The following is a 14,287-nucleotide window of genomic DNA, read 5'->3' as shown; positions in this document are numbered from 1 at the left end:
ATGTCTTAAATTTGAACATTTGCATACCAAGGTTGCATGAGGTAAAGTAAGACATTTAATCAAGGCAAACTATTTTGTAAAAGTTAAAAAAAAAATAATAATAAATGAGCACATAAATTTGCTCTAGCCATTCTTTTAGAAATGTCAGTCCATTGTGATTGATGTTTTGATGGCCTATCACAGCCCGCCATTTTTTCAGAGCCTCTCAGTAATGCATAACATGTTTTGTCTTGGATGTTATATTTGTCATTTTGCTTGACAAACACGCCGCTGTTTTGGATTATGCAGTGAAGACAATTCTGAGTGTCCTCTGTGAATTGTCAATTAAGGTAACTAAGCTTCGCCAACCCTTGATCTGTTACCAATGGAATACAGTGTTCCCTCGCTATCCTGCGCTTCAAACCCCCCCTTAAGTCCATTGCGGACTTATTTTTTCAATTAAAAAATAAATAAATTACAGATGAACCACCCGGAGCCGATCACGTAGTCTCACTGTTCCTCTTGCTGCTCTTTGTTGGTCAGGCAGTGCACTGGAGTTGCTTATTGAAGTTAACGATGATTGGCAGACGTTAAGGTTTGATGTTGCCACAGATGCTTGCAACCTGAAGCTTCAAGGCGCCGCATGCATCTATCATTGTTTAACTTCTTAAACAGTTGCTGTGACAACTCATTGTGTGTAAGTGAACAGCTTGAGTGGATTTGAGTAGACTCACTTAATAAAGCGTTCAATAAAGACAAGCATTTTTCTACTTCATTTTTGTTTAGAAATAATTCGGTGGGACAGTAACATGTTTATTTGAAGTGCTTAAAAACCATTCAAAACATTTTTAGTTATACTTTTGGGGAAAAAAAGTAAAATAGACATGTCTTATATGTATCTCTTTCCAACGCTAAATCTGAATAAATAGATTGAAAAAAAACAAAAAAACAAACAAAAAAATTAAAGAAAAATGGGAGGGGGGGCTACTTTGCGGTTTTTCACTCATTACAGTGGGTTAATTAACCGCAAAAACGAGGGATTTGTTTAGAATTTAAAAGGAACAGTTAATGTGCTGATGATGTCAAATCCAGCACATCATATGATTGATTGCTTTCTTCTTCCACACTTAAAAGATTACGGGAGCATGGATGTGTACATGTTGTGGGACACATGATCCTAGGCCTATTAAAACAAATTCTCCTATGAAACAAAGAATATCTATAACAATAACATTTAAATGTAACATTGATGATGACCACTGATATCAGTAACTCGTTTCGTTACTGTAATCTGATCATTTTCTTTCATTAACGAGTAATCTAACGTGTTCATTTTTCCAAACGAGTAATCTGATTAAAGTTAGTTTCATTAGTGTTTGTGCGTTACTATTTTGTTATTGCCTCATAATGTATGTAGAATGAAGAATATTGTAGTCATGTACGATGAGCATTTTAAATGAAAGAATGCTAGAAAGGTTCCCGGTGCGTGTTTCCATTGTAACCATTCACCACTACTTCCTGTTTTGTTCTCGAGTCACACGCGCTCAGTGTTGTGGGACTGAGAAAGGCGTGGGCAAGGCACATTCGTGCCGAGTGTTGAGATGTGCGAGGGAATGTTGAGCTGTGTACATTCATGAATAAAGGTCAGTATTTTTTCGTCATTTCGGATTGTATCAGCAATGGATTGGATCCCCTACATGCGCGGCCGTTTCATAGCTTTGCTGTTGCAACGAATGGCAGTCATCGCTACAAGTTGGCAAGCTTTGTTTACATCATATTCGTGTTGCACATTAATGCCGTGTGGTTATGTGTTCATTTAGCATTTTTAGGTTGTGTTGTAAGTCCGATTGAGTGTAAAGTGCTTAGTTCCCGCCACGTTTTGTGGCCAAATTGACCGCGTGTGTGTACGGCGTACTTCCGGGTTGAGCGTGGGCATCCGCGCCCGCCTCCGCCTTTGTGTTTTTTGCACTGTGCAATTCATTTATGTGTTGTTGATTGCGTTGTTTTGCATTGGCACCGATATGCTGTAACCCAAATTCAGAAATTTTGACATTAGGCTTAATCTTCGAGTTGGCGGGGTTCAATTAGTCGGTGGAGTTGATTTTAACCAATTCCATGCAGTTTGTCAGTTATTTGTTAGTTTCAGAGCTTCGGGGGAGGGGGGGGGGTTGCTAAGCTAGCACAAGTCAATGGTGGTTGAAATCAATTCCTCTGACTAATTAAACCTCGCTAACTCAAAAATTAAGCCTTATGTGAAAAATTCTGATCTGATCCTTTAAATTCAATTATCAGAAAGTCACTTACATGTGATGACATTTTTCTGTTGTCATTTTAATGTTGAGGCGGCAAAGGTAAAAACTGATAAATTACTTTTAAAGTAACTTAGTTACTTTGATAACTAGATTACTTTTTTGAGGCATAATCAGTAATCAGTAATTAGATTACATTTTTGTGTAATCCGTAACAACACTGATGATTACTAAATGCATTTAAGGGTATACTCCAGAGTATTTGGTATTTTATTTCAATCTCAGGTTCTATATATTGATTCACTTTTGTTTGTTTTTTAGATTTGGTCACATGAAAAGTAAATTTACCTAGGTCCAGCACAACATAAAAAATGGCATACAATTCTGAAATGACACGGTAGCCCAAACGAAAACTTTCACTTCTCCTCATCGTTGGTTGGAAGTTGCATTCCCACCTTGATTTTTGATCCTGCAGTAGTTGGCCTGCTTTTCTTGTCTGTGTTGATGTTTTCAGGGAACAAGAAGCGGATGAAGTCGCTGCCCAGGCCAGAAACACTTTTAGGAACATTTCAAGAAAAAAAAACAAAAAACACACATGCTGTTGTGTCATTTCGACTCACTGACTGCTGCTTTGCATGAGCTCGATAAGATCAGGGAAAAGCACGTCACGATTTCTCTCACAGAAGCCGTTGATATCATAAGACACCTACAGTAAGAAGAGAGACTGTGGATGCTGAGTGGAGTTTCAAAAACAGTTGATGCAAATTAATGTTGAGGAAAAACACAAAAAGGGCCCTTGTTCATAATAGCATTCAGTTCCCATGGATTCAATGTAACCATAATTACACTAATCACTTTTTTTTTTTAAATTTAATTTTCAATTTTGATTACAATTTTTTTCAGACTGAAGTGAAAGCATATTCTCAGACAGCAATAGATAATTGGCATTCCTACTACAGGAAACTCCGTCTGTCTAATGGCTTGCTGTCAAAGTAAATACCTTTCCAGCATAGTGATGTATAACAAAGCCTGAGTTCCAGCTGTTGAAATGCTCGTGTGTTCCCACGGCCGCCTGCAGTTTTTGCAGCAGAGTGCCATCTGCGCCCTCGCCTTTGGCATGCATGGTGGCGCACACATCATCCAGCACGCTCATCACACCGGGTGGGTTCTGAAAAGAGCGGAAAGCAAAGCAACAACACTTGAAAGGTTTTAAGGACAATGTGTTGTGCTATTGGCATTTCTCCAATAACAATGAATTAAATCAATCATTGATTATTTTATGAGCGTACCAGTTTATTTTCAATGAGATCACACACTATCTTGTTGTTGAAGTACTGAATGGCAGTCCATTTGATGCCCTCCTGAACATACTCCTCCTGTGTAAAGATTTAAAGGGAAGAGTGTTTTGCAAAAGGACATTCCAAGTAGATATTAAAAAGTCCTAAAATGCCAAAGAAATAAACAATTTTTTGTTTAATGTTATGCATATACAGTGAACCCACCGCGATAAGTGAAAAACCGTAGGAAAAAAAACTTTATTTTATTTTATTTGTGTGTGTGTTCAATGTATTTATTCAGATTTAGCATTGGAAAGAGATACATATAAGGCATGTTTTTTCCCCTTTTTTCCCAAAGAATTATTTACAAAAAAACTTTTATGAATATATATATATATATATATTATTTAAATGTAATAATATGATAAGTTTTAAACATGTTACTGTCCCACCAAATTATTTTTAAACAAGAATAAAGTACAAAAATGTTTGTCTTTAATAAATGCTTCATTAAGTGAGTCCACTCAAATCCACTCAAACTGCTCACTTACACACAATGAGTTGCAACAGCAACTGTTTAACAGAGGAAACGATGATTGACGCATGCGGCACTTTAGTGTTTCGGTTTCCTAGTGTCTCTGGCAAGACCAAACCTCATCGTTTGTCAATCATCGTTAACTTTTTATAAGCAACTCCAGTGCACTGGCTGACCAAGAAAAGCGGCAGGAGCGAAAGTGAGAGACTACGTGATCAGATCGGGACAGCGCTATAAAATACTGCATTTATTTATTTATTTAATTTTTTAATTGGGAAAAAAAAAATCCACGATGGACTGAGGGCAAGAAGTTTGAAGCGTGAAGTAGCAAGAGATCACTGTAACATTTTTTTTTTTTATATCTGCGTTTTTAACCTGTTCATGCATGAATTAAGATTTAAAAAATTAAATCTTTACAGGGCACTCAAATAACTCCTTGGCTGCTCGTTTTGATTGAGGGGGGAGCAAATGTTCACTCATTCGCCCCTCCAAGTCAAAATGGACTGGATTTCTAGCAGCGTCAAGGGCACTGAAACATGAGCATTCACAGCCAGTCTTCTCGGTTCAAATGAACTGGACGTCTATTGGTTTCAACGGCATGTAATGAGTTAAATACTAAGAAAGAAAATCTACTTCAGAGTGTTACTTGGGGTCACAACCAGTGTGTATGTCTGTTTTTATCAATTTTAATTAGTTTGTTTTTATTAACATTATATTACCGTAATTTTCGGACTATAAGGCGCACCTGACTATAAGCCGTACACGTAGCATTTGACACGAAAACAGCATTTGGTCAAAGATAAGCCGTATTGGACTATAAACCGTAGCTGTCCTCACTGTATTATGGGATATTAACGCCAAATATTTTATGCGGTAAAATTTTATTTGACAGTGGCATCATAAGACTGTCATAAGACCAAATGATCCAACTGGACCAACTGGCTGCAATGCAAAGAAGCTTCATTTGGCCATCACTGCTCCCTTGGGGAAGACAGTCAGACATCTGCCGCCACCTGCTGTCAACACTGGTGTCGTCCAACATGCCTCCTAGCATGCATTGCAGCACTACAGATGTAAATAACAATCAAAATTCATGCTCTGTGCTAATTATCTATTCAGTTACTGTTCTACTTGTTTCATTAATTGCTAGTTATGGTATTTGGTAACACTTTATTTGACAGTGGCGCCATAAAACTGTCATAAGACCACAATAATTATGACATGACACTTCCATGAGTAATAATGAATGCCTATGACAGATGTCATTTTGTGTCATCCGGTAAAGTATCTCACTTTTGAATAGATATAAAAGATCCGAGCTGGACATAAATGGAGTTAGTGACATAATTTGCAGGATGACACGTAATGATATCTTTCATAAGCATTCATTAATGCCCATGATAGTGTCATGTCATAATTATGACGGTCTTATGCACTGCTGTCGAATAAAGTGTTACCTATTAACCCAAATAAATCAACAAATAAGCCACAGGGTTCAAAATGAGGTAAAAAGTAGCGGCTTATACAGTAGTCTGAAAATTATGGTACTTTTTTTCTGTGAACAACATTAAACGTCCCACCTGCTCTGCCTTCAGGGTCAATTCAATGAAGATTTGTTGCAGTTTCTCATTGACAAAGTTAATGCAGAATTGTTCAAATCCATTTCTCTGAAGAGGAAAACAAATGCAATCAATCGCTTTTTAAACGCGGAGCCTTGTCATGTTTCATATGTATGAGTCATTTTAATCTCAATAGACAAAGGTGGAATTTACCTGAAAAATCTCAAATCCATAAATGTCAAGTACTCCGATGCTGAATTCTTCATGTGGTTTTTGGATGGCTTTATTGATGGCCTGCACAGAAAGGGAGGATGAATAAACTATGAAGTTAATCAGAAGACTCATCAGTCAATGTCTAATGGGTGCTTTTATTTTTAAAGTTGGACGACCTCCACTAGGTAGTCAAAGACTCGCGTATAAAGGGCTTTGGCCAGGGCATCTCTTGTGTAGTTGGCCTGCTCCTTGTTCAGGGTCACGTCGATGGACTCCGACTTCCCTCCCCACTTTGAGTCCATTTTACGGCTGGTCAGCTTCTCTTGCAGACGGTTGGGGTCGATGGCAAGCAGGTAGGCTGGGAAGGCGAGCACTACAGTGACAGCAGAGAAAATAACCATTTTCTCTTGTACTCTTAGCATTGAAGATGAGATAGAAACTATCCCAGGTGACTTTTGGACAACATTCGTGCTTTAAAAGGAATTTGGAGTATACAGTGGGGCAAATAAGTATTTAGTCAACCACCAATTGTGCATGTTCTCCAACTTGATAAGATTAGAGAGGCCTGTAATTGTCAACATGGGTAAACCTCAACAACGAGAGACAGAACGTGGGAAAAAAACAGAAAATCACATTGTTTGATTTTTAAAGACTTTATTTCCAAATTAGAGTGGAAAATAAGTATTTGGTCACCTACAAACAAGCAAGATTTCTGGCTGTCAAAGAGGTCTAACTTCTTCTAACGAGGTCTAATGAGGCTCCACTCGTTACCTGTATTAATGGCACCTGTTTAACTCATTATCGGTATAAAACACACCTGTCCACAATCTCAGTCAGTCACACTCCAAACTCCACTATGGTCAAGACCAAAGAACTGCCGAAGGACACCAGAGACAAAATTGTAGACCTGCACCAGGCTGGGAAGACTGAATCTGCAATAGTGTAAAACGCTTGGTGTGCAGAAATCAACTGTGGGAACAATTATTAGAAAATGGAAGACATACAAGACCACTGATAATCTCCCTCGATCTGGGGCTCCATGTGAGCAAAAATTCCAGAACCACACGGGGGGACCTAGTGAATGACCTACAGAGAGCTGGGACCACAGTAACAAAGGCTACTATCAGTAACACAATGCGCCGCCAGGGACTCAAATCCTGCACTGCCAGAAGTGTCCCCCTGCTGAAGAAAGTACACGTCCAAGCCCGTCTGCGGTTTGCTAGAGAGCATTTGGATGATCCAGAAGAGGACTGGGAGAATGTGTTATGGTCAGATGAAACCAAAATAGAACTTTTTGGTAGAAACACAGGTTCTCGTGTTTGGAGGAGGAAGAATACTGAATTGCATCCAAAGAACACCATACCCACTGTGAAGCATGGGGGCGGAAACATCATGCTTTGGGGCTGTTATTCTGCAAAGGGACCAGGACGACTGATCTGTGTAAAGGAAAGAATGAATGGGGCCATGTATCGAGAGATTTTGAGTGAAAATCTCTTTCCATCAGCAAGGGCATTGAAGATGAGACGTGGCTGGGTCTTTCAGCATGACAATGATCCCAAACACACAGCCAGGGCAACAAAAGAGTGGCTTCGTAAGAAGCATTTCAAGGTCCTGGAGTGGTCTAGCCAGTCTCCAGATCTTAACCCCATAGAATATCTGTGGAGGGAGTTGAAAGTCCGTGTTGCCCAACGACAGCCCCAAAACATCACTGCTCTAGAGGAGATCTGCATGGAGGAATGGGCCAAAATACCAGCAACAGTGTGTGAAAAGCTTAGAAAAGAGTTACAGAAAACGTTTGGCCTCCGTTATTGCCAACAAAGGGTACATAACAAAGTATTGAGATGAACTTTTGGTATTGACCAAATACTTATTTTCCATCATGATTTGCAAATAAATTCTTTAAAAATCCAACAATGTGAGTTTCTGTTTTTTTCCACATTCTGTCTCTCATGGTTGAGGTTTAGCCATGTTGACAATTACAGGCCTCTTTAATATTTTCAAGTGGGAGAACTTGCACAATTAGTGGTTGACTAAATAATTATTTGCCCCACTGTATTTGTCCATCGTGCTGCCTGCCTGTGAGTGAGTGGGTTGAGTAGTTTTACTCAAGTAATGGTAGCGTTACTTCAAAATAATGTTACTCAAGTAAAAGTAGCCATCCAAAAAATGTACTCAAGTACAAGTAAAAAAGTAGTGAAAATGCTCAAGTAATGAGTAACTAAGATGTTTGATTTTTTTTTGTTTTTTGAAACAATGATATTTTTTTTCTCAGCACAAAGTTATTTAGATGAACTGTTATTGTTATACTGTACTACAACATATTACATAACCACATTATGTCAAACAAATACAACAACAAAAAATAACATTGAATTCGGCGAGAAAAAAAAAAATACAGAAATTAAGCATTATTTGTCCAAAGAGCATGAGTGCCCTCCAGTGGAGAAAAAAATTACGATTATGAAACTACAATGATCATATCTCCGGTTTTCTGGGGTCAATCGGTCCCAAATAAAAACTGGGAGAAAGTTTAAAATCTGCGCTTTCAAGTCATGTTAAGGGCAGCGCTCTATGTCAAACACAACTTTTTGTGGTGCTTTAAAGACAACATGTGATTGAACAGGCCGGCGTGGTCATAGAGTGGCAGAGTCTGATTGGTATAATGGAGTCATATGATTATTGTTGCGACGTCTCATTGGTGAAACTGGTTGAGCGGAAGAAGTAAAATCTAAAAGGTATATTAAAGAGGAAAAATGTTACGACCAGTGTAGCCCAAAGTAGCGGAGTAAGAGTAACGTTTCTTCTTCACAAATCTACTCATATAAAAGTATGGCTTAGTAAAACTACTCTTAGAAGTACATTTTTTCTCTAAATGTTATTCAAGAAACTGTAACGGAGTAAATGTAATGCTTTACTACCCACCTCTGCACGAAACATGTATAGACAAACAAATGCTGGTGTGTTTTAATTTACTCTTATCCCTCTAGAGAAATCGGCCAATTATCCATTCACTGAGGGAATATACAGTGTGTGCACTTGCATGCATGGTGTATGGGCAAGTGTGTGTTTTTGTTCAGGATGTTAGTAAAAGCGACTCACAGTCCATGCTCTCCACCTGCCCGTAATTCCCTGCCTCTACGAAAGTGATGTTCCCTAGGTGGAGGATGCCTGCAATAATCTGCAGCACCTGGGTCCGGACGTCACCTGGGATTCCAATCACCTGCATGGCTTCCTGGAAACCAGCACATACAGAATGAAGTGGCATCTACTGTCATATATTTGCATCATTCAGCACAGGCGACAACTCTCAGTACACAAACATTGGAGAACAATATGAAAAAAAAAAAACCAAAAAAACCCCACAATCTGTTGTGTTAGATTTTTCTACAAACTGAAAGTAAATTTGCCATGCTGATTTCAGAATTGCGGTCATTGTTTTCTAGCATGTAAAGTTTTTCTTCCAAGTTTACCTCCCAGATAAGTAATATACAGGATTTCGTATTTCCCGTTGGATCCCGTTGGGTGTAGCATCAAATGTTAGAGTCCTTAAATTAAACATTCCAGAAAGAGCTACATACGTAAATGTTTACTCCAACTACTTGCACGCAATTCAATTTATAGGAGTCATATCCTTTGTCAAAATATAATAGTGTTAAATAAACATTCGAGTGATGCTTTCTAATTGTATTTCAATATATGAATGTTTTTACAAAAAAAGTTCATACCAGTTATCCACTTTTTTCTCCTAGAATTTGAAAGCTTGACATGCTCGAGAAAAACTGAGATCAGTTTGATTCATTAGTCAAAAATGAGTAAAATCAGCTATCAGCTGTCAGACCTATCTCAAGAAAAAACAAATCCCTTGTAATCTGCAATCTGCTAGGATCCAATATAAGGATAAGAATGGTTTTCTTTCATAAAAAAAAAAAAAAAAAAAGTAAATAAATAAAGGTAAACATAATTTTGAGCCACCTTTGCAGCAATTCCTAATTATTTCTTGATTGCAACTAATTGCAAGAATAGCATTAAGAAAATTACATTGATGTCTATTCTGCAAGCGTGTTTAAAAAAGAAAACGTTATTTCGTAGATTACTACCATAGCCAATTCTTGTTCAAATTTAAATAAAAAATGCGTGAGTTTACAATTTTTCTCAATTGCTTCGGTACATTTCTCAGATTAGACTTCTCAAAACGAAAGTTACGTAGGTAACTACGGTTCTAGGAATCCCGAATGACCGCCAGAGCATTCGGTCACTCAGAATCCTCATGACCACGCGAGAAGGTTCTGTAGGGACGGCATCTAGGTTGACACCGGAAGTTATACCTTTGGAGGGGGTCAACCTGGGGTCACAGGTGACAATGTTGGTATTATTACTCACACTGCGCATGCGCGAAGAGATCATTCAGTGCTTACAGCACCGCCTCTGGCGGTCAGCAGGGATGAAATAGAACTACTTGTTCAATCCTCACAACACCGCATCACTAGTGCACGTAAAAAAACTTGATGCAGATTTTTGGTGCATCCATGCAACTGATTTTGTACAATTCTCTGCTGTTTTCTACATTACCAGTTGCATCTGACATGATGGTCAAAATGGATTATCATGGGTCTCTATTGAATAGTCTCACCACCAACACCATCTAGTCTTTACTTTATTGCATAAGCCTTTACATGCAAAACGGATGAAATGTGTGCGCTTATTTCTGAGCATTTTCATTACCGGTACTTATTTTATGTAACCTTTTTTTAACCCACCAAAATTTGTAATAGTTTGGGACAATGTGAGTATCCACCACGCCAACATAATCAGGGAATGGTTTGCACCCCACAACAGAATCGTAATGAAGTTCCTACCACTATACTCCCCATTCCTCAATTCCATAGGAGAATTTTTCTTCCCGTGGAGATGGCAAGTGTATGATCGCCAGCCTCACAATCAAATGACCCTCACGGATGCCATGAATGCAGCATTCAGTGACATCACAGCATATGCCTGCAGAGGCTGGGTAAGGCATTCCAAAAAGATTCTTTCCACACTGTATGGCAAGAGAGGACATCCGTTGTGACGTGGATGAAAATTTGTAGTTCAACAGGGAGGAACGTCAATATGTGTAGAAAGAATGGGTGAATAATCCTGACAGCATTTGAAGTTTAGTTGTGCCGATTGTTCACATTTCTAATCTTCCTTTCATGTTATATTTCTTTGTGATACTCAGTGCTGTCTTTTGCTTTCTGTATTGCAATGACATTGTCTGTAAAAGTTGTAAAAACAGTAAAAGTTGAATTGAACTGAATCTTGTCCAGTCTCTTGCAACCAATCTCCCACACACAAATGTGTAACTTGCAATTTTATATCAAAATTTACCTAAACCATCTTCAGCATAAGAGCCTTCCACCAGCCTAACTGTTCAATTGAGAGCATGACTAAGCAATTTGACTGTCTTGTCTGTACACAACGAAACAAGGACTTATCATTCTGACAGCACTGACATGTTCATTGACACAGAAATTTAATTTTGAGCAATAGACGGAGTATTTTGCACAGAAAACTGGGGTTTGCAGGTTGTTTTGCTGCTTGTGCGACATGTGAGGATTGAACAAGTAATTTGAGAATTTCAGTTCTGATCTGAGAAGCCTACTAGAGCAATTGAGAAAAACTGTAATATTAAACTCGTTTAAATTAAATGTTTTGCTTTTTTTTCTTCCCACGGTTAAGAATGACATTCAATTGGAATTTAAATGCTATGCCAAACGAGAGTTGCCTGCGTGCATTTTTCAGTAAATTCAATATACACCAATGGAAAGCAGATTTGGATATGAGTCTTTTTCTTGTCATCACATCACTTACTGTGCACATTTAAGCAAAAAAAAAAAAAAAAAAAAAAAAAAAAAAAAAAAAAAACACCCTTGATTAAGCTCCCGCGAAATTCCTTATCTGACCTCTGTGACCTTTGGTCTCCCTGCTACAAAATGTATTCACCTCATCAGTTTAATATCACAAACATCCTGCAACTTGCAACTTAGGGTTAGAGTAATAGTCCGTTTATTCGTTCTTGAGTTATCTTGAAAACAAACATAGAAACTGACACTGTCCAAATACTTAACCGCTAATGCCTGCGTTAGGTTTCACCTAGCTGGGTATTTTGTGCAGTTTTTTACGGTATATTGAACATTAATGAATGTTTTCAAAGTTGACCATAAAATCTACATATTGTAAATGAAAATTGTAGGTACACAGATATTAATATTTTAGATTCTATCACGTTTTCTGGAATACCTTGTATATTCCAATCAGTATATCAACATACATAGACAAAATGTTCATCCATGTGCCTTTCGATAATAACATTTGCACTCAGAAAAAAAACCACAAATATAGTTTTAGACTTTATGGATTGTTAATTAGTTCCTTAGTATGTTTATGTAATTTTGCGTAATATGTATTATATGCAGACAAAGTACCATTGTCTCATGGAAGTCCTTGCTGTCATTGGTTCCATCCACCTTGTAGGTTCCAGACTGGTTGAGGTAGAAGTAGTAGTCAGGGGTCATGATACCCAGGGCTTCCTTTTGCTCAGCGCTTGCGCCCTCTATCAGCTAAAGGGCAGAAGCGCAAAGGATAATAAAGTCGGATTTCATTTGTATTCAGTCAGATGTGTTGACACACTTTATCTATGCCATTTATCTGACCTGATAGTAAATGTGGAAGTTTCTTTCACTGTCATTCTGGCTCACCACCCTTGACTTCTCCAGCAGGAAGTTGGAGATTTTGCCCCCATCAGGCTCTCCTCCTCTGCTGAATTGAATCTCAAAGTATTTCCCCTATTACAGTAAATGCACATATGACACAGGATACAGATAACTATTGAAGTCAGTATACATCTCGGCCATAAGCGGAGTTTAAGGGGGGGGACAGCCCCCCCAGTGGCCGAAGAGTGTCATTGCATGTAATTGACTTTCCTATATATGTATAAAAGTTGTAAAACATTCAAGCAAACAACAAAAATTAATGAAATGAACAAAAAAAAAAAAAAAAAAAAAAAGGATTTTTATAATGGGTCAAATTATTTTTCGAACAGATCATGTGACTAGCACCTAAGACAGTCATTTGCTTTGCATATTATTAAAAGAATAAATAAATAAATAAATAAAAAATAGGGAGGTCAATTTTATCTTTCAAATGATTTTTTTCTTTGTTTGAAAATATTTTTGGGGGATTGAAGCAACTTTTTTGGGGTTTGAATGATTTAGACACAAATGTCCTACCCATAATATGACCCAAAAGCAAAAAGATGGTGGTATACTTATATAGCGCTTTTCCACCTTTCAAGGCGCTCAAAGCACTTTACACTATATTGCCATCTACCTACTGGTGACGCAGCACCAGGAGCAATGTGGGGTTCAGTATCTTGCTCAAGGATACTTAGGCAAGTTCATCAGGGCGGAGAATTGAACCCAGAATCTCTGGGTTGGGGGACAACTACTCTACCACTGAGCCATGCCATCCCCAGCCAAAAAGGATTGCTAAAATCAAAGAAAACTTAAAAATTAAGTGTTCAAATGCAAATATTTGAGTTTCAAATAATTTTTCGCATTCAAAAACATTTTTTCTATGATTGAAATTTTTCTTTGTTTGATTGAAGTGATTTTTCGTTTGAAAATATCCATTTTTTTCTTTAAAGCAATTTATTTTTTGATTGAATAATAAAGACACAAATGTCCTAGCCCAAGTTTGGCCCAAACGCAAAACAACATTACTTCAATCAAAAAAAGTTGCTTCAATTAAAAAAAAAAAGACTTCAATCAAAACAAAAATTCAAAGAAGAATAGCGTTCAAATGCATTTTTTTGAGTTTCAAATATATTTTTGCATTCAAACACATTTTTTAAAAATCGAATAATGGAGACACAAATCTACCTCCATATGGCTCCGCCCAGGGAATACAATTTTTGACTGGGGTAACTACATTGGCACGTCACCGGCGGGCATACCATATTTAATGGATGACGATCTAGGCGAAAAGTATAGCTGTCCTAAGCAGCCTGATTTAGAATTCCCCTCAAGGATGATGGGAAACAAAAAACACTCGTTTTCAACTTATTATTATATATATTCTTGTAAGTTAATTTTATTGCTGACACTGCGTTTTGGGGTCATCAACATGTCAAACTCCGCCTATGATCTCGCCTAATGCAATCATGTCCATAAATGGGGTTGTTTTTCACAGCTGACAGTTTTGCCTCAGATAATCACGGACTTTTAACTGCCAACCAGCAAGGCTCATGCCTCCAGTCTTTTATTTAGCAATCCCGTCTAGCTGTCTCACCTGAATTGAAAATGAACACACGGAAGACCTGAAAGATAGCCTCCAACACTATTGAAAGTGTTTTAGTAGTATGCATAAGCATTATCCAATGGTTTGAAATGAGAAGTCTTAACGCTTTCATGTACGAAATATGATTTTTAAATATAC

At 37.8% G+C, this 14,287-nt stretch overlaps 1 protein-coding gene across 2 annotated transcripts in view; it reads right to left on the bottom strand.

Moving 5' to 3' along the window:
• myo1f (myosin IF) overlaps positions 1 to 14,287 on the bottom strand; it is a 43,411-nt gene that overhangs the window by 13,148 nt on the left and 15,976 nt on the right. For both annotated transcript variants that reach the window (XM_057841087.1, XM_057841086.1), the window contains exons 7-16: positions 12,505 to 12,636; positions 12,277 to 12,411; positions 8,912 to 9,044; positions 5,989 to 6,185; positions 5,813 to 5,893; positions 5,621 to 5,707; positions 3,518 to 3,604; positions 3,229 to 3,396; positions 2,849 to 2,934; positions 2,684 to 2,765 (exon numbers count right to left, since the gene is read on the bottom strand). In XM_057841087.1, the coding sequence (XP_057697070.1) occupies positions 2,684 to 2,765; positions 2,849 to 2,934; positions 3,229 to 3,396; positions 3,518 to 3,604; positions 5,621 to 5,707; positions 5,813 to 5,893; positions 5,989 to 6,185; positions 8,912 to 9,044; positions 12,277 to 12,411; positions 12,505 to 12,636 (1,188 nt within the window). The remainder of the gene's footprint in view (positions 1 to 2,683; positions 2,766 to 2,848; positions 2,935 to 3,228; positions 3,397 to 3,517; positions 3,605 to 5,620; positions 5,708 to 5,812; positions 5,894 to 5,988; positions 6,186 to 8,911; positions 9,045 to 12,276; positions 12,412 to 12,504; positions 12,637 to 14,287) is intronic.

Source organism: Corythoichthys intestinalis, chromosome 7 (assembly GCF_030265065.1).
Source record: "Corythoichthys intestinalis isolate RoL2023-P3 chromosome 7, ASM3026506v1, whole genome shotgun sequence".
NCBI lineage: Eukaryota > Metazoa > Chordata > Actinopteri > Syngnathiformes > Syngnathidae > Corythoichthys > Corythoichthys intestinalis.
The sequence above is the reverse complement of the archived record's forward strand: the minus strand, read 5'-3'. Positions and strand labels throughout refer to the sequence as shown.